Raw genomic sequence first — 25,137 nt, 5'->3', positions numbered from 1 at the left:
ATGCCCCACCCACTGCTAAACATCAAAATTGTGTAGCTATTATAAGAAGAACTAACCGTGAAGACTTCCGATATGCAGCTGAATGAAATAAGCAAAACAGGATGGCCAAACATACTACAAGAGCAATATAGCAGAAATCAATAGAAACAGGTACTGAGGCAATACAAGGCATAGTAACATCTTCACATTCTAAACCGACTATTAATCACACAGCTCTCAAACATTCAATCACTCCCAACAAAGTACAAAAAGCAAGTCTTCTGTGCACTCATTGCTTAAAAAAAAAAAGTCTTCTGAGGCCTGATATTTGACAGGAAGCATCAAATACACAGAGCTAGAGTGAGGACTTTGAGAAATGCAGGACTATCATGGAGGTTTTACTCAATTCGTCAACATGAGACTCATTCTCTTTTCATCAAAATAAATAAAAGCAGAATTTCATCTTGCACTTGTAATAAAAAAGGGCGTGTCCCATTTCCACCAAAATAAAGTTGGGATGGGACTTTGCAAGTCATTTGAAACTTAAATGTTATGCTGTAATACAATTTGAAATGTATACAACAAAAAGAGATCTATGCCACCACCCTCAACGAAAAGCATATTACAAGTCATGGTATATCTGGCAGAGATAAACTGGGCCCTCTGAGCTTTGAAAGTGGCTTTGTCCAAATATGCCCCAATTCTGCTGTCTCATTGGCACAAACAGGCCCATACCCTCATATGGAGCCCCTCTAATATGCATGGGATTCTGTCTGGTTATGATGCACATCAGACAGCAGGCCACAGCTGGTTACTAATTGTCTGTCTTAACTATTTCATAGAGCTGTGAATAGCCAGGATATGAAGCCAAAATGATTTCCCTGGCCCTCTTTTCTTAGTAGATGTAGAAGAAATTGGTCTCACTATGAAAAATTCCCCACAAATACTTCATTTCTTGTTTTGAATTGCATTAAGACGTATTAACCTACAACCCTGTGAACATAAAAGTAGGGGTCACAAAGGGGTGCTATTGGCTTCTAGCACAGAAGACGTCATGCGCTGGCCCTATTAGCTGCTAGTTCACATGCTCCACTACGGAAAGGTTTGCAGATCTCCATACAAAGCGCTCCTGTTGTCAACAGCAACACTCCTACTCTTGTAACTAAGCTACTAAATAAAAAAAAATTAGAAGCAGCAATATTCTAGTGCTCAATTTAGTTGCCATCTTTAAAACAAAGGTTCAAGAGAGGGATTTTTGTAAGCGCTTAGTGCCGATGTAACTCTGCTCTGATAGTACACAATGACCATTTTACCACTGAGTGCAACAGAATTAGACCAACACTGAGCAGTTCTGAATATCCCACCCTAAATCTAAAACTGAGTAAAGTAATTGTACATAATCTACATGCCCGTTTACAACAGTACGCAAGAAAACACCATTTCATGCATTATTCATCACTGTTGTGCACAGTCGCCATGACTGCACACCATCCTATGCAGGTTCTACATGAGCTTTTTTGTATATGCGATTTAGGCAAAGTCTGCATTACAAATGCATGTATATAAGAGTAAACAAATCTGTTTCTCCATACACATACACTATTTATTGCTTATCAACTACAATTTGCAGTAGGATATACCTTTCAAAAATCTCTGGAATAAGACTAACTTCCTCACTTACACAATACGGAAGACTCCACTTCCCTCATTGAGCAACTGTTTTGAGAAGACCACAAATTTCACAGCAACTCGAGGGCTGAGTGTTTTAAAATTTATTCAGACAGATAACCACCCTTTGTGAAATTTTGTTTTATTTTGTTGTTCAGCATAATAGCACTGCACTGCTTCCCGGGTTCTGCTAAAGGGCCTTGTATAGGAGACAGAACAAGACCCAAATATTAACATACCCTAGACTAAAGTATTCAGGAGGCAAGTCACTGTAAAAAAAGATGTGTTTGGGGTGTGTTGTTTTGTTTTTTAAAAAAAAAAAAAAAAAAGCCTTGCTGTACACTCATAAATAGAAGCCAGGAAAGAGGGAGGAGAAACCTCAAGTAAACTAATTCCTTATCATATCTCAGTCACCACAATACTAAAAGAGGTTGGCACAGCCCAAAGAAACCTTCTACCTCTCTGCAGAGGGTTAATTGAAAGGAAATGGGGTGGGGGGGGGGGGTGAGAAAACAGATGTGTCTGAAGATTTTTCAGAAACACCCCCCCACACAATTTTTTGAAAGGGTCCATTCTAGTCTTAACTAATGAGAGGAGGCTGAGGGAAGCATCTCTTGCAGGAGGCCCGATTCTCACGGATGTTTAGGAGGCTACCCCAACTTCCCCTGAGACAAGGCCTATCAGACGTCTGATGCCCTAGTGCTTTGATGCCCTTTTGGGGAAAAAGAGAAGCATGTTTAGACCTCCAAAAAGTCTGCCTAGAGAGGCCATCCAGGATCAGTGGCTAGTGGAAACAATGCAAAGCTGTTCTTCAGCAGCTAGAAGGCCTGGGAGTGGGCAGAAGCAAATCTTGGCAAGGAAGGCAAGGTAAGAAGGGCTGGCTACTTCCTCCAGCAGTAATTCTGGGTGAAGCAGCAACAAAAGGAAAAATCTCCCGTCCCATCTTAATCCAGAAGTTCAGCCAGGTCAGGGCCCTAATTCTGACTGCATTTTTTGAAAATTTTGTTTTACATGGTAGAATTTAAAGCCCAAAGTGGCCATCTTGTGTAGGACATCAACTGACTGTTGTAAAGTTAAAAGGATCTTGCTTTGGGGGAAATGCTCCACTGGCTCTGGCAAACCTGTCATGTACCCAGTCACTTCTGAGGAATGCATTTCTTGCCCAATGGGCCCATGACTAACCCTTGCTCAACTCCATTTTAGAGCCATGAGATCTCTTTTTAAGATGGGAAGGAATGACGTTCCTGCCCTCAAATCAAGACATGGGGCCCATACCGAGCACCAGTAGTGCATACACCAACATCCTTCCCCAAGACCCTGTTGTCCTGTACAACCAGAACAGAGTTCAGCTGCCCATTAGAATTAGATGGGCTTGGATAGCATCAAACATCCATTCCAAGGAGGCATGTAAGGAGGCATAGACTGGAGCAGGCTTGTGGATCTACCATTAGAGCTAGTGGTTTTGGGGGTTTGGTTTTTTGGGTCAATTAGTAAATTTGCTGCAAAATATATTTTTTTGGTGCACCAAAACTGTATGTTAATTTGGGCCTAATACAGTCACTAGTTTCATCTGAAAAAAAGTGTTTTGGGGTCAGGGAAGGCGATGTCAAATTGGTTTGTTTACACATTTTTGGAACGTGTTTGGTTTTTTATTTCAAATGAGAAAAACCAAAGAAATCACTTTCAGTTCAAAATAAACCAAGGCTATTGGGGTTTTGTTTGTTTCACTATATTTTAAAAAACAACAACATTATTCACTCAGCTTTATCCATCACAAATGCCTCACCCCCCCGCCCCAACAATCCACAGTTACAGTGCCTGGTTCAAATTAAGCAGGCAGGAAAAGGACAATCAAGTAGAGCTGTGCTGAAAATGGTTTTCCCATCCTGAGAAAATGTTTCGTTGCAAGAAGCTTCCTATTCTGCACTGAGAGAAAACTGAGACCTTGGAATTTTTGTGTGCAAAATAGAGACCTCCAGCCCCAGGACTGCCAATAGACCAGAGTTTAGGGCACTCACTTAGGATGTGGGAGATGCAGGCTGTAGTTCCTACCCTGCCAGACTTGAACCTGGGTCTCACACATCCCAGGTTAGTACAATAACCATCAGGTTCACACATTCTCCAATTTCCAACCAGCTCTATACTTAAACTTTGCAGGTTCTAGGGGGGTTGTGGGTCAGTACTTCTGTGCTTTTTTAAAAGAGCCACCCTCCATTCTGCTAGTGAAAATATTTGTGCCTCAGCTGCTCATCATGCACTCCTTTTGCCTCCCCCTTGTTTTCATGCCATACTTCAAGATGACCTTAAATCTTCCTCCATGGCCCCACCAATTTCCTTCAAATTCCTCATTAAAATCCACCTGTTTATTTTAGCTTTCCAAGATTGATCTTCTCCCCAGCACTGTCTGATGTCATTTTCATTCCTCAACATATTTCATTTGTGTTTTGTCTGCATTATACTCCAGCTGTAGAGGCTGCAACCGTGTGCTTCATGGGTTTGTGAAGCAGTGTTCGCATTTATGGCTTCTGGTAATAAGGCACACTCCTTACATAACTGAACAGCAGCCAAACAAAGCCTTCCCCCTCAATTGTATTTTCTGTGTCCTAAGATGGCATTCTAAACAAAGAAAAGAAAAAAAATTAAAAACCACTGAACTATAATAGCAATGCTTTCTAGTTCCTATTTAAGGCCAGCTTTAGGAAAAGGGGCAGAAACCTGTCACTATGGATGCATTAGTAGCTTGGTCCTGTGGACCTTGTGTATTTACAGCTTCCACTAGTTTCAATGAGAGCAGAACTAGGCCCAATGCTACCTGCTATAATCAGGATAGACTGGGAATTCTGAGTCCTAGAACCATAAAGAGTTCACTTTTGCACAAGCCATGTTGTAATTCATGCTCTGGAGCAGTTTTGTTTATTAAATCTTTGCACTATAAAATGCCTAATACTTCTCTTCCTTAACGGTCTGTATGCAAGTGTAACCATCACAGCTGTGGTTTTGGGTGGGAGCCGGTCTCTTACCAGCTGCATGATAAAAAAATGAGGGGAGAAAAAAACATCTACAGTAACTGTTGTTCTTAATGGTGTGCTGTGCACATGTATAATTTCACTGCAGTTGCGTGCCCCCAAAGCACTTAAGTCAGATTCTTGCCAGCAGTATCATTAGGTGACGTGTGCACCCTTACTCTTCTCATACACTGAGTTTAAGCCATTAAATGGGCATGTCCCCCACTTCAGTTTCATCTTCTTCCAGTGAAGTTATTATCCAAAAGTACTGGGGCAGGTGGGAGGGTTGTGGAATGTATGAGTACACAACATATCTGAGAACAGTTACTGTAAGTAAGTAACCCATTTCTCTCCTTCAAGTGATTGTGCACATATACATTCTGCGGCTGGTGACTCTGTAACAGTTCCATTACAGATCGTAGGATTTTTAATTATCTGAACCGAGACTGCAATGCTGACTTGCCGAAGCTCGGCTGTTCGAGAAGTCTATGGTTATGTACAAATGACCATATTGCTGCTTTACAGATATCTGTTATCAGAACATTTCTAAACACAGAGGAAGTGGGACTGAGCTCTGGGGGGTGAGAGTTGGGTTTTTTTTGGTGGTGGAGAGATTTTTGCAAGATTATAATAAAATTTGATACTGTCAGAGATCCAGTGAGATATGCTGAGCTAATACTGAGTAGCGATAGTGCCCATCTTTACAAAAGGGGAGGAGGAAGATCTGGGGAACTACAGGCCAGTCAGCCTCGCCTCAGTCCCTGGAAAAATCATGGAGCAGGTCCTCAAGGAATCAATTCTGAAGCCCTTAGAGGAGAGGAAAGTGATCAGGAACAGTCAGCATGGATTCACCAAGGGCTAGTCGTGCCTGACTAATCTAATTGCCTTCTATGATGAGATAACTGGTTCTGTGGATGAGGGGAAAGCAGTGGACATGCTATTCCTTGACTTTAGCAAAGCTTTTGACATGGTCTCCTGAAGTATTCTTGCCAGTAAGTTGAAGTAGTATGGGCTGGATGAATGGACTATAAGGTGGATAGAAAGCTGGCTGGATCGTCGGACTCAACGGGTAGTGATCAAAGGCTCCATGTCTAGTTGGCAGCCGGTATCAAGCGGAGTGCCCCAAGGGTCGGTCCTGGGGCCGATATTTTTGTTCAATATTTTCATTAGTGATCTGGAAGATGGCGTGGACTGCACCCTCAGCAAGTTTGCAGATGACACTAAACTGGGAGGAGTGGTAGATATGCTGGAGGATAGGGATAGGATACAGAGGGACCTAGACAAATTAGAGGATTGGGCCAAAAGAAACCTGAGGAGGTTCAGCAAGGACAAGTGCAGAGTCCTGCACTTAGGACAGAAGAATCCCATGCACTGCTACAGATCAGGGACTGAGCAGCTAGGCAGCAGTTCTGCAGAAAAGGACCTGGGGTTACAGTGGACGAGAAGCTGGATAAGTCAACAGTGTGCCCTTATTGCCAAGGCGGCAAACAGCATTTTGGGCTGTATACATAGGGGAATTGCCCGCAGATCGATGGACGTAATCGTTCCCCTCTATTCGACATTGGTGAGGCCTCATCTGGAGTACTGTGTCTAGTTTTGGGCTCCACACTACAAGAAGGATGTGAAAAAATTGGAAAGCATCCAGTGGAGAGCAACAAAAATGATTAGGGGGCTGGAGCACATGACTTATGAGGAGAGGCTGCGGGAACTGGCATTGTTTAGTCTGCGGAAGAGAAGAATGGGGGGCGGGGGGTTTGATAGCTGCTTTCAACTACCTGAAAGGGGGTTCCAAAGAGGATGGATCTAAACTGTTCTCAGTGGTACCAGATAACAGAAGAAGGAGTAATGGTCTCAAGTTGCAGTGGGAGAGGTTTAGGTTGGATATTAGGAGAAACTTTTTCCACTAGGAGGGTGGTGAAGCACTGGAATGCATTACCTAGGGAGGTGGTGGAATCTTCTTCCTTTGAGGTTTTTAAGGCTTGACAAAGCCCTGGCTGGGATGATTTAGTTGTGGACTGGTCCTGCTTTGAGCAGGGGTTGGACTAGATCACCTCCTGAGGTCCCTTCCAATCCTGATATTCTATGATTCTATAATTGGTCCTTCGACTCTCTCTGCATGGGCTATAAAGAGCCTGGGATACACACTAAACCACCATGCGATCAAGATGCAACAGCAAAGTTCTGTGAACATCCAAGGTGTGAAGTCTTTTCTTCATTTGGAAGCATGAGGTTTTGGGGAAAAACACTGGATGATGAATAGATTGGTTCTGATGAAAAGATGACACCCCATTTTCAATTAACTTGGGGTGTCATCTGAAAAGAACCTTGTCCTCATTCATAGGGGGGGGAATTTAAGAACTGTCAGTTAGCAGAACTCGTAGCTGATACACTCTTCTTGCAGAAGTTATTGCCTCCAGAGATACAATGGTGATGTCACTAGGGGTTCAAAGAGGGCCCTCCATTTGCCTTTAAAGACTAGATTAAGATCCCATGATGGTAGCTGATCAGATACTGGACAATAGACATGGACTGTTTTTTTCAGAAATCTAGATACCAGAGGGTGAGAGAGAACAGAAAACCCCTCTAACTGGCGGATGGACTGCAGATATGTAAGCCAGGTGAACTCTCAGAACCGAAAGGCCAGATGCCTTCAAATGCAATAAGTAACCCAGAAAATGACTAGTGTCCTGTCACAGGGAGTGATAAATGCTGAGATTGTCCAGATGGGGACACACTTCCATTTAATAGTGGATATGGCTCTTGCAGAATCCTTCCTCTTGCTCACAAAGACATCTTGGACATCTCTAGAGCAGTTTTTCACAAGCATTTAACCAGAGCTTATCCATGCAGTGAGATGGAGAGATTGGAGGTTGCAGTGTGGAGACCAGCCCTGGTTCTGAGATAGCAGATCTCTGACTCCAAGTGAAGTTAGCTGGCCTGATTGAAAGCTGGTGTAGGCCTGTGAACCAGTACTATCTTGGCCAGACCGGTGCCACTAAGATTAATGTTGCTTTGTCTGTTTTCAGCTTCCTGAGTACCCTTAGGATGAGAGGGACTGGAGGAAATGCATATAGCAGATGATTGGTCAATGTGAGAAGAAAGACATTGGTTAAGGAACACAGACTGAAAATCAGGCTGGAGCAAAAGTTCTTGAAAATAGACTTGTTCACTACCAACTTGAACAACAAATTCAGGTATCCTCGCTGACGGAAGATCTGGAGGAGGATGTCCTTTCTGATTGACTGCTTGTGGTGGTCCACAAAATCCCAGCCAAGGGAATCTGCAGTGGCATTCCTCACTCCCAGAAGATGGAACTATCTCAAGGAAACTTTGGTTCTTATGCAGAGGTTCCTAAAGTGGACAGCCTCCTGATATAGAGGAGTCATTCTTGCACATATCCACACCCTCCCGCACAGCTGCGGAGATCAAACATGGCAGTGGTGTTGTCTATAAGGACTTGCACCAACTAGTTCCTGATGAAGGACATGAATGTTTCACAAGCCCAACAGATAGCATGGAACATCACATGTCTATATGCAGAGAGACCTCCTGGGTGACCAGAGCCTGTGCATGAAGTCACCTGAGGCAGAACCCCAGCCTTTGGTAGATACATCTGTAACCAGAGTTCTAGTTGGTTCTGGAGATAGAAATGGGACCCCTTTGCACATATTACAAGTGTCCAGCCACCAGTTCAGAGACTGAAATTCTCGTTCAGGTACACAAATGACCAAAGGATGCCTGGTCAAATGAAAAAACAAAATGGAACCAAGCCTGTTAATGGTGAAGGTGAAGCCTGGTATGCTGAGTCACATATGTGCATGAGGCCATGTGATCCAGTGGTTGTGGACAGGAAAGCACCGTCGTCACTGGGTTGGACTTCAGGTTTACAGACTGACTAACTAAAGGCACCAGACTTGATGGGCCTGAAGGAGCCAGAGTCCATGGTGCATTCTCTGACAGAGCTGGTGAGTACTTACGTTTATGATACCTCAAACCAGTATTAGAGGACTTACTGGAAGGCTTCTTCTGTGAAGACTGAGATTTTGAGCACTTGTCAGCATCAGAAAGCTTCAAGGAGGCCAGTGGTGAAGATGAAAAGCATTGTTTTTCACCTGACTTGTGCTTTGAGTTGCTGGTGGCTGGAGGAACATTCCTCATGGATTTAGAATTCGTCACCTCATGTTTGGGATCTGGTTTCAATGAAGGACACATTCCTCTTTCATCAGGTGAACTTCTAGACAGAAGTCCCTCTGCATTTTTGTTCTATACATGCAAAGATTTTCAGAATACGCTGGCTAACCAAAGCAAACAGCCACAGAGAACTCCAACTTTCACTGAGAGGAGATGGCAGACAAGGAGAGCTGGGGTACATACGCCACCTAGTGGTATTACCACAAAAGTCTTCAACTCAAGTGCATTGGGCACACACACACCTGCAATGGAATGTATGCATACACTCAAAAGGAGAACCACAGCAAATGGCCACTCACTCCTCTTCTGAGAGTTTCAGGAGACTTCTTACAGACTACCACCTGATCTTCTCCACTCGTACAGCTAAACTCTCCCCTCCACCCTCATGGCAGGCAGGGAAGGGCTCCAGTCCCAGGACATTGCACAGCTAAAAATAGCAGTGTAGATGGAAGTCGCAGCTTGGGAAAGCAGAGAGCTGTGTGGGGTATTGACTCAGTTACATACCCACACCCTTGTAGCATCTCTCAACTCTACTTGCTTAGCTCATGCCTCACCATCTGCCCTGCTACTTTAAACCAGTACTAGGGGAGCTACCCTGAGTGCATACTCAACATGCCACTGAAAGAAGCGTTCAGTGTAGATGTAGCCTAAGTGGCACAAAGTAAGCAGATAGAGCCCCTTCTCTCAGTGGACTCTAGGACAGAGCATATCCAGTCTAAAGTATCAAGAAATGTTTTAGAGTTAACACTTACTTTACCCAATAGAAGCCAAAGGCATTAAAAGGTTTTAAATATCTAATAGGGTACAGTCATGAAATATTCATCTTAAACAACCTTGCAGTCTTTGGGATCGTCACCAAAATTCCACTCAGACCACATTCATCAAAATGTTTTACTAAGTGTGACAAGATGGCCGATTTTTGTCTGGTGTTTCCTGCGCTTTTCTTGGCGGGGAGCTAAGATGCCATCCTTTACCCCTGCTCTTTATCCCCCACTACTAGCCCGGGAAGGTGGTAGACGGGATCTGGGTTTGCTCCTCGCTCTGAGTCCCAGCCCCTCTCAACCCCTGTGGGTTTCTTACCCTCATCCCCCTTAGGTGGGGTTACCCTCAGTCCTCAGATACTGGGGGGAGGGGAGTCTCCCTGGCCTGCTGGGAAAGGTCTCCCTTTCTCCAATTCTCAGGTCTTCCAAATCTCTCAACACACCTCCAAGCTCCAATCCTTCCTCCTCCTCCTGTCTGCCTGCCTGATGCAGGGGGTTTTATTAGGTTCCTAACAGGGCCTTAATTGACTGCAGGTGCTCCAATTACCCTGCAGCCACCTTCCCTAGTTTACAGGGAACCATGCCTTAATTAGCCTTGAGCTTATATATCTAGCACTCTCAAACTGCTCCCTGGCCCTCCTGTATCACATAAGATAAATACACCTTTCAGGCAAGTCTGAACTTAGCTTTAAGCTAAAGTGAGGTGGATTTGCTTAGCTTCAGGGCCAAACCAAGTAACTCTCAGTTTTGCATAGTGAAAATAGGACATTTAAATGGCTTTGACAGTTTCATGGAGCAGAACTCAGGAAGGCTGTGAATGTGTGGGTCAAAACAAAAATATTTGGTTTGACTCCAGCATAGCCTGAACAGGAACCTTAGACAGCTCTAGCATAAGCAATGGATTTATCACAAGTTTGCTGCAAGTTCCAGTCTTATTTTATTCCCTTTTTGCATTTTCCCATCTTAGTTCTGTCTTACTTCCACCCCTTTATCAGGTAGGCTCCACAATCACCAATAATTTGGAGCAGCATATTCAATGTTAATGATGTGCCATTAGTTTTAGATTTTGGCCAGCATTATTTAACACATGCTAATAATCAGTGTTTGGCACTTGAGGTAAATGGAGTGACATGTATTGATTTCTACAGTGTTTCTTGTGAGGCAGCTCTGACATACAAGAAGAGTGAAATATTACATATTAAAGAAGTTCTTTGTGTTAAGTGGGAGTTTTAAAAGATTCAGCATCTTAAATATTGCATATATTTACCTAGTAAGACTAACCTCAAACACATACAACCCATGTATTATCTTCAAGACTTCATTCTTCCATCAGATAAGCATAGTGCACATAAGAGGGGCTGACAACAACCTCAAGTCTTTATCCACCTGGATTCCTTCATCCTTAATGTTTTGCATGGAAACCACATGCACTTTAACATTTCTGACTACAGATGTCCAAGGATGAATATACTCTGACTCAAAGAAGGCAAATTTAGACTAACCAAGTGCAGCATGGCCTATCCTGGTTTTGAAACTCTTACAATATTAAACTGTGTTTTTATAGTTGTAGTACATTATGTGCTTCTTGGTAGAACAGGTAGATCCAGATGTAAGGCAATTTCTATATTTTGAATGCAAGTGACTTACCCTCACAGGACTCCAATATATGGACCACATCACCAATCTGCAGGGGTAACTGAGATTCTCCTGCACCTTTAAAGTTGTATATGGCTGCAAAGTTAAAGGACAAAGTATTCAATTATTCAAATAGAGCAAATCATACTTTCAAATTAAATAGAAAAGTAAGCTATGTGTGATGTTAAGGTTTTGACTCCACGATGAACAGATTAGGGAGAACACAACAAATTATAAATTTTATGATGGGCTATGATTTCAGCAAACAAGTTTCTTCTTTTCTTATCTAATGTAAACACTACCTGAAAAAAAGGCAAAAAGAAGCCATGCATTGCTAGTAGTCAAAAGAGGATTGTGCATACATTTTCAAAAGATCATCATCAATAGGAATTTAAAGATAATGTTGTGAGTAATACTTTGGTGGTTACTGCCCAAATTCAGCCAAGCATTTAAGAACATGCTTAACTTTAATTACGTGCTTTAGTGTTTCCTGAATCAGGGCTTGTATTTTTCCCTTACATGTAGCTGTCAAAGCAAAACATGCAATGTATTGAGAGGTTTAGGTCAGGATTTTATCCAGAGTTTACTTTGCACATGCATTAGGGTTCCTACTATGATCCAAACATTCACTCTAAATATATGCGCACATTGAACACATATATGCACAATAGAAGTTCATGTCCAATAATGGAAAAAACTGCCCGCAGACTTTGATTTTATTAACTCTGCCAACTAAAAATGTTCCTAAGGTAAAGAGTTTAATCTTAAAGCAAAATCATTGTTAATACAGAGAAAGCAGAAAAAGTCTAGTTGTACTGTTTTTAGGACATTCAAATTGCCACAAAAATACTAGATACTAACAATCTTGCTAACCAAAAGCAAGTAATTCAAATGTGGTTTCAAAGCACAGAAAAGAAGATGAGAAGTGGAACAGGTTTCAAGAACATTGTAATAGGCTTTTTCAAACAGTTGTTCATTATCTGTGAGGCCTACAGGATGTGGGCTGGCAGGGTAAGTGTTTGGCTTTTTGTGTGTGCAGACTCCTGGGGCTGGACGATAGAGGCACATGCTAGATACCGAGAATGTGGCTAATTAATAAACATCCCACAGAGATCCTATGTTAAATGTTTATAGGGCTGAAATCTTTGTTGTATCAAAAGTAACTTCAATGCAGATATCTATTGCAGTCTCTCTGATCTACACTGAAGTACACATTACTCAGTGGTCATTTTTTTTAGTTCCATTCTCTTCTCCTCCCAGAACATCCCTATTCTCCTCCTCCCTCTCCCCCAAAAAACCCACAGAGTGCATCAAACCCACAAATTTGCAGTGTCTTTGGTTGAAATGAGCATGGTCCAGAGGCACAGCTTTTCTTCAGCACATGTAACTGCCTTTCTGTCCCATTTTGCTCCCCTTTGCACTCATGCAGCAGAAAGGCACCTGTGGCCTACTGTTACGGAATCATCAGTTCAAATAAGCTGCATCTTTAATATATATTGCTGAGATCAACTTTGCCTCTGATAAGGTTATCAAGTTTCAATGGTGTAGCTCACAGCAGAATACAGTCTATCATATTCCTTTGAAAAAGAAAGTCCATTTTATTCTTTTAAAGTTCTTATTTCCTGTAGTCCAAATTCTTCCTTTCATTTGGCCTTCTGTTCTAATATTTTCTTGACTTCCTTGCTCATGTCTTCATCGCCTAGTGCAGCAGTCCTCAAACTGTGGGTCAGGACCCCAAAGTGGGTCATGACCCTGTTTTAATGGGGTTGCCAGGGCTGGCATTAGACTTGCTTTGGCCCAGGGCCAAAGCCCAAGCCCACCACTTGGGGATGAACCCAAAGCCTGAGGGTTCCAGCCCTGGGTGGCAGGGCTCAGGTTGCAGGTCCCCCCCCGGGACTGAAGCCCTTGGGCTAGGACTTCAGCCCCCCTGCCCAGGCCAATGGAACTCAGGCTTTAGTCCCCACTCCCCCCCTCGCCCGCCCGGGGTCATGTAGTAATTTTTGTTGTCAGAAGGGGGTTGCAGTGCAATGAAGTGTGATAACCCCTGGGATAGTGCTAATGTGTTGCTTTCAGTATGGTGCACCGAATAATTACTCTTTGAAAACTTTCCATTCCCCTCAGTGTCCCCTTCCATCACCTGAAACACTTCTCTCCCTAAAAGCTTATCCCATAGTCCTACCCGTATTCTTTCAAGATCTGTGACTTGCCACATTAACTTACTCTTAAAGTTAAAGGCATTTTTACTGACTTTTGATTTATCTAGTGTCATTGATTTGTAGATGGTATTCCCCTATATTTCCAGCCTAAAAATGAAACTGAATTTCCTTCCCCAAATGGCTTAAGACCGACTACTTTCTCTTAGAATGATTTATAGTACTGTGTATTTAATACTGTTATTTAACGTTTGAAGTGATACAATATTGTGTAAGCAAAACGTGTGTTCGTTATACTTCTAAGCTTTAAGTAGACAGAGTTCATCATACTATAAAAGGGTGTACTTGTCCGGTAGCACCCCCTCCTGGCCAACTGCAACGTCCTGCCAGAGTTTCCTTCTCTCAGGGCCCCTTAAGAACTCCATACACTGCAAAGGTAAAGATACAATTCTCCTGTTGGTGTTGTACTCTATTAAATCCAAATGAACTTGATATAAAGTCTCCCTGGCCTGTAGTCTCTCCTGTCAGGTTCAGGGCTTTTACCGACCTCCTTCTGGGCTCTCAGTAGTTCCAGCAGCTTCCCTCAGGAACCCTTCCTGCAGCTCTCCATGTAGTTCTTTCCCTCACTTTCCTAGGCTGAGAGAGGTCCACAGATAATCCTTTCCCCTGCCCTTCTCCCTCCATCCTGATGGAAGGCACAGAATATATCTCGCCTTCTTCCCAGTGCTTTTTCCAGTTGGCTGGGAGAGGGGGCAGCCTTGCCTCATCAGCCCTACAAGGCCCCTGGCCCCAGGCCCTAAAGAAATAGGCTGGGTTTTCACTCAGTTTTCATTGCTCCCCAGAGCCATCTTCCTTCTCCCAACTCCTAGCTCTCCCTTCTTCTAGGTCTTCACCCACCCTAAAAAGTCCCAGGGGTTAAAGGGACACACCATGGAACAGGTGCCACCTGACCACTAGACCTTACTACCTGTAAGTGTTGCACATACATTTTGGGGGGCGGTGGTGGGAAGTTTATAAGCCATTTTCACTAGCCATTCTGTAAACACACTAATTATATCATGCCAAGAAAAAAAAATAGTACAGGAGGATAAAAATCTATCTGTGCAAGGCTTTCACCTGGATCATGCACACCTTACACAAGCAATACAACTTAAGTGACTATACCAAGCTGTCACAGCTTAGTAACAACTCCAAAACTAAGAGCTACTCAAAAATGTGTTACGACTGTTAGAGTCCCACTACCGCCACCATGCAAGTTTTCGTGAGGAGTATCTGCGCAAAGCAACATAATTCAATGTGCACTGAGGTGGCCTGTGACGATGCATGTCATTTTGTCTTATGTTTTACTTTACTGTAACCATTTTATGGTGGTGATGAGGCAATTTGTCGTTCAAGGAGAACTACTGTCTCTCACATGGATTTTCTGCATGTCTGTAATTAAACATAAAACTAGAAAGCAATTAGAATCAGGACTGGAAGGGACCTCGAGAGGTCATCTAGTCCAGTCCCCTGCACTCATGGCAGGATCAAGTATTATCTAAACCATCCCTGGCAAGTGTTTGTCTAACCTGCTCTTAAAAATCTCCAGTGATGGAGATTCCACAATCTCTCTAGGCAATTTTTTTCTAATGCTTAACCACCCCGACAGTTAGGAAGTTTTTCCCAATATCCAACCTAAACCTCACTTGCTGCAATTTAAGCCCATTGCTGCTTGTCCTATCCTCCCTCCTCCTCGTAACAACCTTTTACTTACTTGAAAACTCTTGTGTCTCCTCTCAGTCTTCTCTTTTCCAGAAAAAACAAACCGAATTTTTTCAATCTTCCTTCATAGGTCATATTTTCTAGACCTTTAATCATTTTTGTTGCTCTTCTCTGGACTTCCTCTAATTTGTCCACATCTTTCCTGAAATGTGGCACTCAGAACTGGAGACAATACTCCAGTTGAGGCCTAATCAGCACAGAGTAGAGCGGAAGAGTTACTTCTCGTGTCTTGCTTACAACACACCTGCTAATACATCCCAGAAGGGATGTTCGCTTTTTTTTGCAATAGTGTTACACTGTTGACTCATGTTTAGCTTGTGGTCCACTATGACCCCTTTCTGCAGTGCTCCTTCCTAGGCATCCATTTCCCATTTTGTCTGTGTGCAACTGAGTGTTCCTTCCTAAATGGAATACTTTGCATTTGTCCTTATTAAATTTCATCCTATTTACTTCAGACCGTTTCTCCAGTTTGTCCAGATCATTATGAATTATAATCCTATCCTCCAAAGCACTTGCAACCCCTCCCAGCTTGGTATCATCTGCAAACTTTATAAGTTTACTCTCTATACCATTATCTAAATCATTGATGAAGATATTGAACAGAACTGGACCCAGAACTGATCCCTGCGGGACCCCACTCATTATGCCCTTCCAGCAAGGCTGAACCACTGATAACTCTCTCGGAATGGTTTTCCGACCAGTTTTGCACCCACCTTATAGTAGCTCCATCTAGGTTGTATCTCCCTAATTTGTTTATGAGAAGGTCATGAAAGATAGTATCAAAAGCTTTACCAAAGTCAATGTATACCACATCTACCACTTCCCCCTATCCACAAGGCTTGTTACCCTGTCAAAGAAAGTTATCAGGTTGGTTTGACAAGATTTGTTCTTGACAAATCCATGCTGACTGTTACTTATCACCTTATTATCTTCTAGATGTTTGCAAACTGATTGCTTAATTATTTGCTCCATTGTCTCTCCAGGTACAGAAGTTAAGCTGACTGGTCTGTAATTCCCCAGGTTGTCCTTATTTCCCTTTATATAGATGGTCCAGTCTTCTGGAATCTCTCCCATCTTCCATGACTTTTCGAAAATAATCGCTAATGGCTCAGATATCTCCTCAGTCAGCTCCTTGAGTATTCTAGGATACATTTCATCAGGCCCTGGTGACCTGAAGACATCTAACTTGTCTAAGTAATTTTTAACTTGTTTTTTCTCTAGTTTAGCCTCTGATCCTAGCTCATTTTCACTGGCATTCACCATGTTAGACGTCCAATCACCACCAACCTTCTTGGTGAAAACCGAAACAAAGAAGTCATTAAGCATCTCTGCCATTTCCACATTTTCTGTTATTTTTTCCCTCCCCTCATTAAGTAACAGGCCTACCCTGTCCTTGGTCTTCCTCTTGCTCCTAATGTATTTGTAGAATGTTTTCTTGTTACCCTTTATATATCCAGCTATTTTGATCGTGTTTTGTGCCTTGGCCTTTCTAATTTTGTCCCTACATACTTGTGTTATTTGTTTATATTCACAGTTTGTAATTTGGTCTATTTTCCACTTCTTGTAGGACTTTTTTTCCCATTTTTAGATCATTGAAGATCTCCTGGTTAAGCCAGGGTGGTCTCTTGCCCTACTTCCTATTTCTCTTATGCAGTGGGATAGTTTGCTCTTGTTTCCTTAATAATGTCTCTTTGAAAAACTGCCAATTGTCTTCAATTGTTTGTCCCCTTAGACCTGCTTCCAATGGGATCTTACCTATCAACTCCCTGAGTTTGCTAACGTCTGCCTTCTTGAAATCTATTGTCTTTATTTTGCTGTTCTCCCTCCTACCATTCCTTAGAATCATGAACTCTATTTCATGATCACTTTCACCCAAGCTGCCTTCCTTTTATTAGGCTTTTATATAGCTGCTGCTAAAGACATGTCATGTCTCTTATGATTGCCCTGTTTCCATCAGAATACAAATTGTACATGTTGAACCTGAAATAACTTTAACTTGAAATTTAAGACTTCATACACTTCAGTCACACACATTTCATGGATTTGCATGGATCAGGGTCCTTTTGTTACCCTCATAACTCACTGTTACTCGGATATAAATCTCATCCACTTCCCTGTGTCTTTCAGGTATTAAAATATCAACATAAAGAACAAACAATTTCATATTGTATGGGTCAAACAAGAAAATTAAACCATATTACATCAAGTGAAAAACATCACTGACTGTTCAGATTAATTGCTTCTATCTAAATACTTAGAAATTGTCATTCAATCACTTCCACCTTCCTTATAAATCTTGTGTCTCAATTGTCATTATTCTCTCCCTTTGTTATTTCTTCTGATCAAAGGGAAATTTCTTTTGCTTGTCAACATTCAGTTCCATTTATCATGTCAGCTCCATTATGTAGCAATTCAAAAGCCTATAGAACTTTGCTTGCTGTAAGTGCCCCAGAAAGTTGATTATATATATCTAGGATCGTGATCCTGCTCTGATATGGGATGTGTTGTTCATCCATCACATCCACTGTATACCATATAAAGCCATGAGAAGTGAAGATAGAAGGCAGACAGCAGGAGCAGAGTTAAGGTGTAGATGAAAGAACTAGGAGTACAACTTGATAGTAAACCAGATGAAAACTTTCTGTAACTACTATCATGTTGATGGAAGGCCCCTGAGCTGACAATGTATTCCACTGCCTAGAGCGGATTAAAAAAATAAGAAAAAAAATCAAATTATATGCTTAAAACCCACCCAGTCCAAAAGTGGAAGGAAACTCACATGACGACAGAAGCTGTGCACTTCCAAATGGACCCCTGAAAACAATTTTTAATACTGGGCACAAATGCCTATAAACTCTTCAGGGCAGGAAACTGGTCTCACTCTAACCAAGGTTTAATTTTAAATAATGGGTTACTAAAGTTATGTTCCTATTAGGAGTGATTTTCTATAGAAACTTCAAACCAGTTTTTAGAAAATACTATATTATGACAAAAACATCATAACACTTAAAATAATCACACACTTGATCAAATTTGAGGATTTTTCCCACCCCCACAGTGTCCCTATGGGCCAAGATTAAAGATATGATTTAGTCATGGGTATTTATAGCATAAGTCTTGGACAGGTGACGGGCAACACACACAAAAATTCAGGGGCCCGTCACCTGTCCAAGACTTATGCTATAAACACCCATGACTAAATCTTAACGGGGTTGCTGCTGGGGCGGATCTGGAGGGGCCACTTCGGGGGTGGGGGCAGTCGCCCTAAAGGGCTGCTGATGGGGCAGCAGGGCCAGCAGTCACACCAGCCCCCGGGAATCGGCCGAGCAGTGGCCAGTGCAGCTGGCCCTTGGGCCACTCCAGCAGCAGTCAGCGTGGCTCGCTGCGGGGCTGCTGGAGCGGCCATCTGCAGAGCTGCTCCAGCAGCTGCCGGTGTGGCTGTCCCTGGGGCCACCTGAGCAGCTTGCCCCAGAGCCAGCTGCTTGGGCAGCCCTGGGGTCAGCCATACTGTCTCTCCGCCTCCCCGCGCAGAAGTCACCGAGGTCCCGGAAAGTCACAGAATCCGTGACTTCCACTACCTGCATGACAAACACAGAGCCCTAGCCAAGATTAATTTAGCTTTCACCTTTCACTTGAAATATGCATTCCTCCACTACTGGTTGCCTTGTATTAAAAGAAAGCCAAAACATTATAGATACCAACAATCATCAATTCATGTTGTGAACTAGTGTTGCCTTCTGTTAATTGCTTCCTTTAACACCAGTTATGTTGAAAAAGCACAATAACTGACAGAGGAAGTGGCTTAGTTTGCAGGCTAAACATTTTCTAAATGAGTAAGTGGAAACTTACAGACAAAACAGAATTCTTGGTTGAATTTTGATTGCTTAGTTGGATGAGTTTATAAAGACTTTGTATTCTTAATATAGGGCTGTTTAAAGCCCAAATACACATAAATATATAATCTATTACATAGCATAAATTATCTGCAGACCACATATATTTGAAAAAAATACCAGCAAAACCACTGACTGCATCCCTGATCATCATGACTTATAACCATTGAGGGACCTATCCTTCATGAACTTATCTAGTTCTTTTTCCAGTGCCATTAAAGTTTTGACCTTCACAACATCCTCTGCCAATGAGTTCCACAGATTGACCGTGTGTTCTGTGAAGTAGTACTTTCTTACGTTTGTTTTAAACTTGCTGCCTATTAATTTAATTGAGTGAAAATGGTTCTTGTGTTATGTGAAAGAATAACACTTCCTTATCCAATTTCTCCACACCATTCATGATTTTATAGACATCTATCACATCCCTCTTAGTCTCTTTTCCAAGCTGGGTAGTCCCAGTCTGTAATCTCACCTCATATGGAAGCAGTTCCATTCCTCTAATAATTTTTGTTGCTCTTCTCTGTACCTTTTCCAATTCTAAGGAATCATTTTTTGAGATGGGATGGCCAGATCTGCATGCAGTATTCAAGGTGTGGGCATACCATGAATTTACACAGTGGCATTGTGATATTATCTGTCTTATCATCTATTCCTTTCCTAACATTCCATTAGCTTTTTTGACTGCCATAGCACATTGAACAGATTCTTTCAGAGAACAACCCATGATTACGCCAAGATTTTTCTTGAGTGATAAACATCTAATTTAGACTCCATCATTTTGTATGTATAGTTGGGATTTTATGTTTTCCAATGTGCATTAAATTTGCATTTAACAACATTGAATTTCATCTGATATTTTCTTACCCATTCACCCACATTTGTGAGATCCCTTTGTAACTCTTCATAGTCTGCTTTAGACTTAACTATCTTGACTAATTTTGCAACATCAGCAAATTTTGCCACCTCACTGTTTACCCCTTTTTCCAGATCAATTATGAATATGTTGAACAGCACTGGAACCAATACAGATTCCTGGGAAACCCTGCTATTCACCTCTCCCCACTGTGGAAACTGACCATTTATTCCTACCCTTTGTTTCCTGTCCTTTAACGAGTCTCTGATCCATGAGAGGACCTTTCCTCTTATTCCATGACTGCTTACTTTGCTTAAGAGCCTTGTGAAAAGCAATCACCCTTGTCCACATGTTTGTTGACCCGCTCAAAAAACTCTGATTGGTAAGGCTAGATTTCCCTTCACAGAAGCCATGTTGATTCTTCCCCAACAAATTATATTCATCTATGTGTCTGATAATTCTGCTCTTTACTATAGTTTCAACCAATTTCCCTGGTACTGAAGTTAGGTTCACCGGCCTATAATTGCCAGGATCCCCTCTGGAGCCTTTTTTAAAAATTGGTATCACATTAGCTATCCTCCAGTCATATGGTACTAAGGCTGATTTAAATTACAGGTTACATACCAGAGTTAGTAGTTCTGCAATTTCACCTAAGAGTTCTGAAGGAACTCAGATGACTATCATATGCTCCTAGTGACTTATTACTGTTTAATTTATCAATTTGTTCCAAAACCTCCTCTATTGATACCTCAATTCTGGGGCAGTTCCTCAGATGTGTCACCTAAAAAGAATGGCGCAAGGGTAGGAATCTCCCTCACATCCTCTGCAGCGAAGACCAACACAAAGAACGCATTTAGCTGCGCCGTGATGGTCTCATCTTCCTTGAATGCTCCTTTAACACCTCCATCATCCAGTGGTCCCACTGATGGATTGGCAGGCTTCCTGCTTCCGCTCTACTTAAAAACTAACAGCAAAAATATAGAGTCTTTTGCTAGGTGCTCTTCAAATCCCCTTTTTTTTTTGGCCTCCCTAATTATACTTGATTTGCCAGAGTTTATGCTCCTATTTTCCTCAATAGTATTTAACGTCCCATTTTTAAGGGGTGCCTTTTTGCCACTAACTGTCTTTTACCTTGTTTAGCCATGGTGGCTTTTTTTGGGTTCTCTCTGTTTTTTAATTTGGGGAATACATCTGAGCTTCTATTATGGTGTTTTTTTAACTTTCCATGCAGCTTGCAGGCATTTCATTTTTGTGACTATTTTTGCTTTTAATTTCCGTTTAGCTAGCTCTCTCATTTTTGCGTAGTTCCCTTTTCTGAAGTTAAATGCTACTGTGATGGTCTCCATTGGTGTATCTTCACCACCATGACCACCACATACACATGAATGTTAGATTTAATTCTATTATGATCACTATTGCCAAGCAGTTCAGCTATAGGCACCTCTTGGAGCAGATCCTCTGGACTAAATCAAAAATTACCTCTCCCCTTGTGATTTCCACAATTAGCTGCTCCAACAAGCAGTCGTTTATGTCTAGAAACTCTCTCTCTCTGCATCCTGTCCTGAGATGATATGTATCCACTCAATATGGGGATAGAAAACTCAATAATGGGGAATTTCAACTATTTTTATAGCCTCTCTAGTCTCCCAGAGCATTTCACAATCAGTATCAACATCCTGATCAGGTGGTCGGTAATATATTCTACTGCTTTAATAATAAGAATTTCTATCCATAGAGAGCCTATGGTACAGTTCAATTCATTTAAGATTTTTACTGTAATGAACTGGTTTCTTGCACATATAATCCCATTCCCCCACCAGCACGACCTACTCTGTCATATTGTACCCTATTACCATGTCCATTGATTATCGTCATTCCACCAAGTTTCTGTGTATCCTCATTTAATACCAGGCACTCAAGTTCATCCATCTTAGTATTTCAACTTCTTACATTCATATACAACCTCTTCTAAAAATTTGTCACTGATTAGCTGTCTACCATTATGTGATGTAACTGAATAGGACTTTTTCATTTGATTGTCTTCAGTTCCTACCTGAACTTTATCAACTTTTATCCTCTCCGCCTTACTAGGACATGGAGAATCCTGATCAATAGATCCTCCCCTGAGGAATGTCAGTTGTCAACTTTCCCCACAGCCCTTAGTTTAAAAATTCCTTTACAAACTTTTTCATTTTACACGCCAGCAATCTGGCTGCATTTTGAGTTAGGTGGAACCCATCCTTCCCCAAAAGTTGCACTAGTTCCTAATAAAACCTAAACCCCTCCTGCCTACATGTCTCATCCATTGAGACCCTGCAGTTCTGCCTGTCTGTCTGACCCTGCTCATGGAATTGGAAGAGTTTAGAGAATGCTGCCATAGAGGTCCGGGACTTCAATCTCTCACCTAGCAGCCTAAATTTGTCCCCGGGACTTCTTTCCTACCTTTCCCTATGTCACTGGTATCTACGTGTACCACAACCACTAACTACTCCCTACACTGCACATAAGATCTGCAACCTTTGCCCCAGTCAGGCAATTCACCAGGCAGTTCTCCCAGTCATCACAAACCCAGCTATCTATATTTCTAATGAGTGAATCCTCCATTACCATTACCTGTCTCCTCCTAATAACTGGGATTCCCCAACCCCCCGAGAGGTATCCTTAGTGTGGAAGGACATCATGACAGTTGTTAATGCACCCTGCTCCCACTTTTCAAATTAACTAAAAATATCAAAGGTATATTAATGAATTGTATCGTGGTGGCATGTAAGCACCCAAATCAGGGACTCTGTTATGGTAGGTATTATACAGTTGCTGAACCCAAAGAATAGATTAAATTTTAAAAACAATGTGTTGTGTTCAGGTCCTCTCAGAAGTTAGATGTCATTTTGAGTCCGCTTCCTAATGGCCAGTATTGGCCTAACCAGGCACTAGTATTAGCATTATTGGCATGGACATTCTAGGTCAGTGGTTCTTAACCTATTTGCCACTGTGGGCCCATATGCAACTCTCTGTGTGCTATGTGGGCCACATACACACTATATTTATGCCATCTTTATGGCCCTGATGAGGTCACATGGGCCACACCTACGTACTGATTGCGTCATGGGTTGAGAACCACTGCTCTAGGTGAATGAGACATCGACAGTCAGTATAGTCTAACCATAGGCCACACCTTAACCAACAAGTCCTTCTTTGACCTGGGAGTACAGCTACCACCCATTTCCCAATGCAGTGGCATATGCAAAAGTTAGTCTTCTAAGCCCCTCCCCAAATCCTTAGTTTACCTCTCATCTCAGCTGCTTCTCAGATTTGGCTCAGTAGAAAAGCCCCCTGCAGCCTACCACTCTTTCTTTGTGAGAGCAATCAAGGAAAGGGGTGCTTTAATCTGTAAGAAATATAGAAGTGAAGCCCTTTCCAATCCCAGAGAGTCTACTCAATTGACCCTGTGAGAGAGTTTAGGAACAACAAAAGGCACCTGTTAGCCAATGACTCCTGCCATGAACACCTATGGAAGGTCAAGACTAACTTGATTAACATAACCTTGTTACAGCCCCTCCCAGACTTTTTGAAGAAGATTAGCAACTTCCAATTGCCATGCCAATCCACCATCTGGGAAATTCCTTTCTCACTCAAGAGACCATCAACTGAGAGCTAAAGTGCTACATCCCATTTACCATAAACTCGATATTAGCTTCTAGTCAAGCCTAGAGCACACCACCAGATCTGACAGGTGAAATGACAGGAACATTCTCTTTTCAAGCCCCAGTGCTGTTGGGAATTCCTCTTCAAGTAGATGGAGATGAGACCTATGAAAACCTCCTCAGGTGGCATCTGAAGTGACCAATGGGAGATGCCCTGAGACAAGAGTGACTTTTTACCCAACCAATGGCCATACATTAACGACAAGGAGGATCTGCAGGTTCTCTGTTGCTGTCCAGCGCCTCCTAAATCCAACTCCAGCGATATGGTGTGGGCATTCTTGGCTATCTTAACCAAATAACCAAAGACTGCATTGGGTTTGGAGACTAAATAACCCGCTGAACTGTCAATTATATTTTCAGTCTTATTTGGGAAACTGTTACAGCTGGGTAAATTCATGGATAAACAAACAAAACAAAAAAAACCCCACTCGACTACTCCTCTAGGCTCTGTCTATATTCTTTTGCACGCTGTGGCAATACTACTATACCGGTCAACAGCCATTGTCTTGGTTCTCACTGACACTGGGTGCAGAAAATGTAGTCATAATTTACTCCTGCTAAAATTTGAATGAAGGTCATTTGGGGATTCAGACAGGAAACCAATGTTTTAAGATTTGAAACCCACTGGATTAAGAAAGGTTTGAAGCAACAGAATCTAAAGGTCAAAGACTTGGCTAAATTTGGTTATAAGGTCCTGTCCCTAAGCAGAGAAGGACAAATGTGAGGCTCAAGCTCTAGGATCTCCATAGAAACCAATTCTAAGGAAAAACTTAAGGGCACAATCCTACAGGGTGTTGATTGCCCTAAAGTTTCATTCATTTTAAAGGGAACTAAAGGCAAGCTAGAATCAGGCTGCAAACCAATAATGCATCTTGACAGGAATGCTGACCTATGGAAAGGCTGCAGTCACAATCCTCAAGCACAAAGTTAATTTACTAACTTTTTCTCACTACCTGAATCTTTCCTTCTGCATGTTTTTTTCCTTCATTCCAAGTGCCTACCCCAGCCTTTTATAGCATTTAAAAGGCCTTGTCCCTACTAGTGCCTTGTCCCTCTGTCTAGTTACTTAGATCAATCATCAGTCTTCCACTTTGCTGTCTCTCTTCCCTGTGCCCTTCCCCCCACAGAGAAGCTGTACTAATGTTTCTTTCAAACTTTTCTTCAGAAGCACAGTTGTGTTAAACCAGGTTTCCATTTTGTTTCATTGCAATAAAGTGAATTAACAGGAATGATTCTGGCTCAGTACCTCATCTTAAGTCCGTTGTATTTGCCAACACGTTGAATGAAGAACTTCAAACACTGATTGGTCTACAAATATTGGTTCTGTCTTGCAAAACTCAATTGTAGTGTTGGAAAAATAAGCTGCATTTAGAAATCATCTCAATAGTTTGGCATTTAAAAGGGTTCTCAGTGGCCCAATAGGCTACCATTAGGAAGTCTAATCTGATCCTGACAAATTATTAACTGTACATTTTGCCTTTTTCTATACTCCCAATCCAAGTTCCTTAAAATGCAGTTTTACTCTTAAGAGAAA

General features: G+C 42.0%; 1 protein-coding gene across 1 annotated transcript in view; it reads right to left on the bottom strand.

Annotated features, from left to right (window-relative positions):
* The window catches only part of DOCK2 (dedicator of cytokinesis 2), a 505,601-nt gene that overhangs the window by 464,072 nt on the left and 16,392 nt on the right, over positions 1-25,137 (bottom strand). The window contains exon 2 of the mRNA XM_077824538.1: positions 11,252-11,335. Coding sequence (XP_077680664.1) covers positions 11,252-11,335 — 84 coding nt within the window. The remainder of the gene's footprint in view (positions 1-11,251; positions 11,336-25,137) is intronic.

The sequence above is a fragment of the Eretmochelys imbricata genome, chromosome 8 (assembly GCF_965152235.1).
Source record: "Eretmochelys imbricata isolate rEreImb1 chromosome 8, rEreImb1.hap1, whole genome shotgun sequence".
Taxonomy (NCBI): domain Eukaryota; kingdom Metazoa; phylum Chordata; order Testudines; family Cheloniidae; genus Eretmochelys; species Eretmochelys imbricata.
Note: the sequence above shows the minus strand (reverse complement) of the source record. Positions and strands in the feature narration are given on the sequence as shown.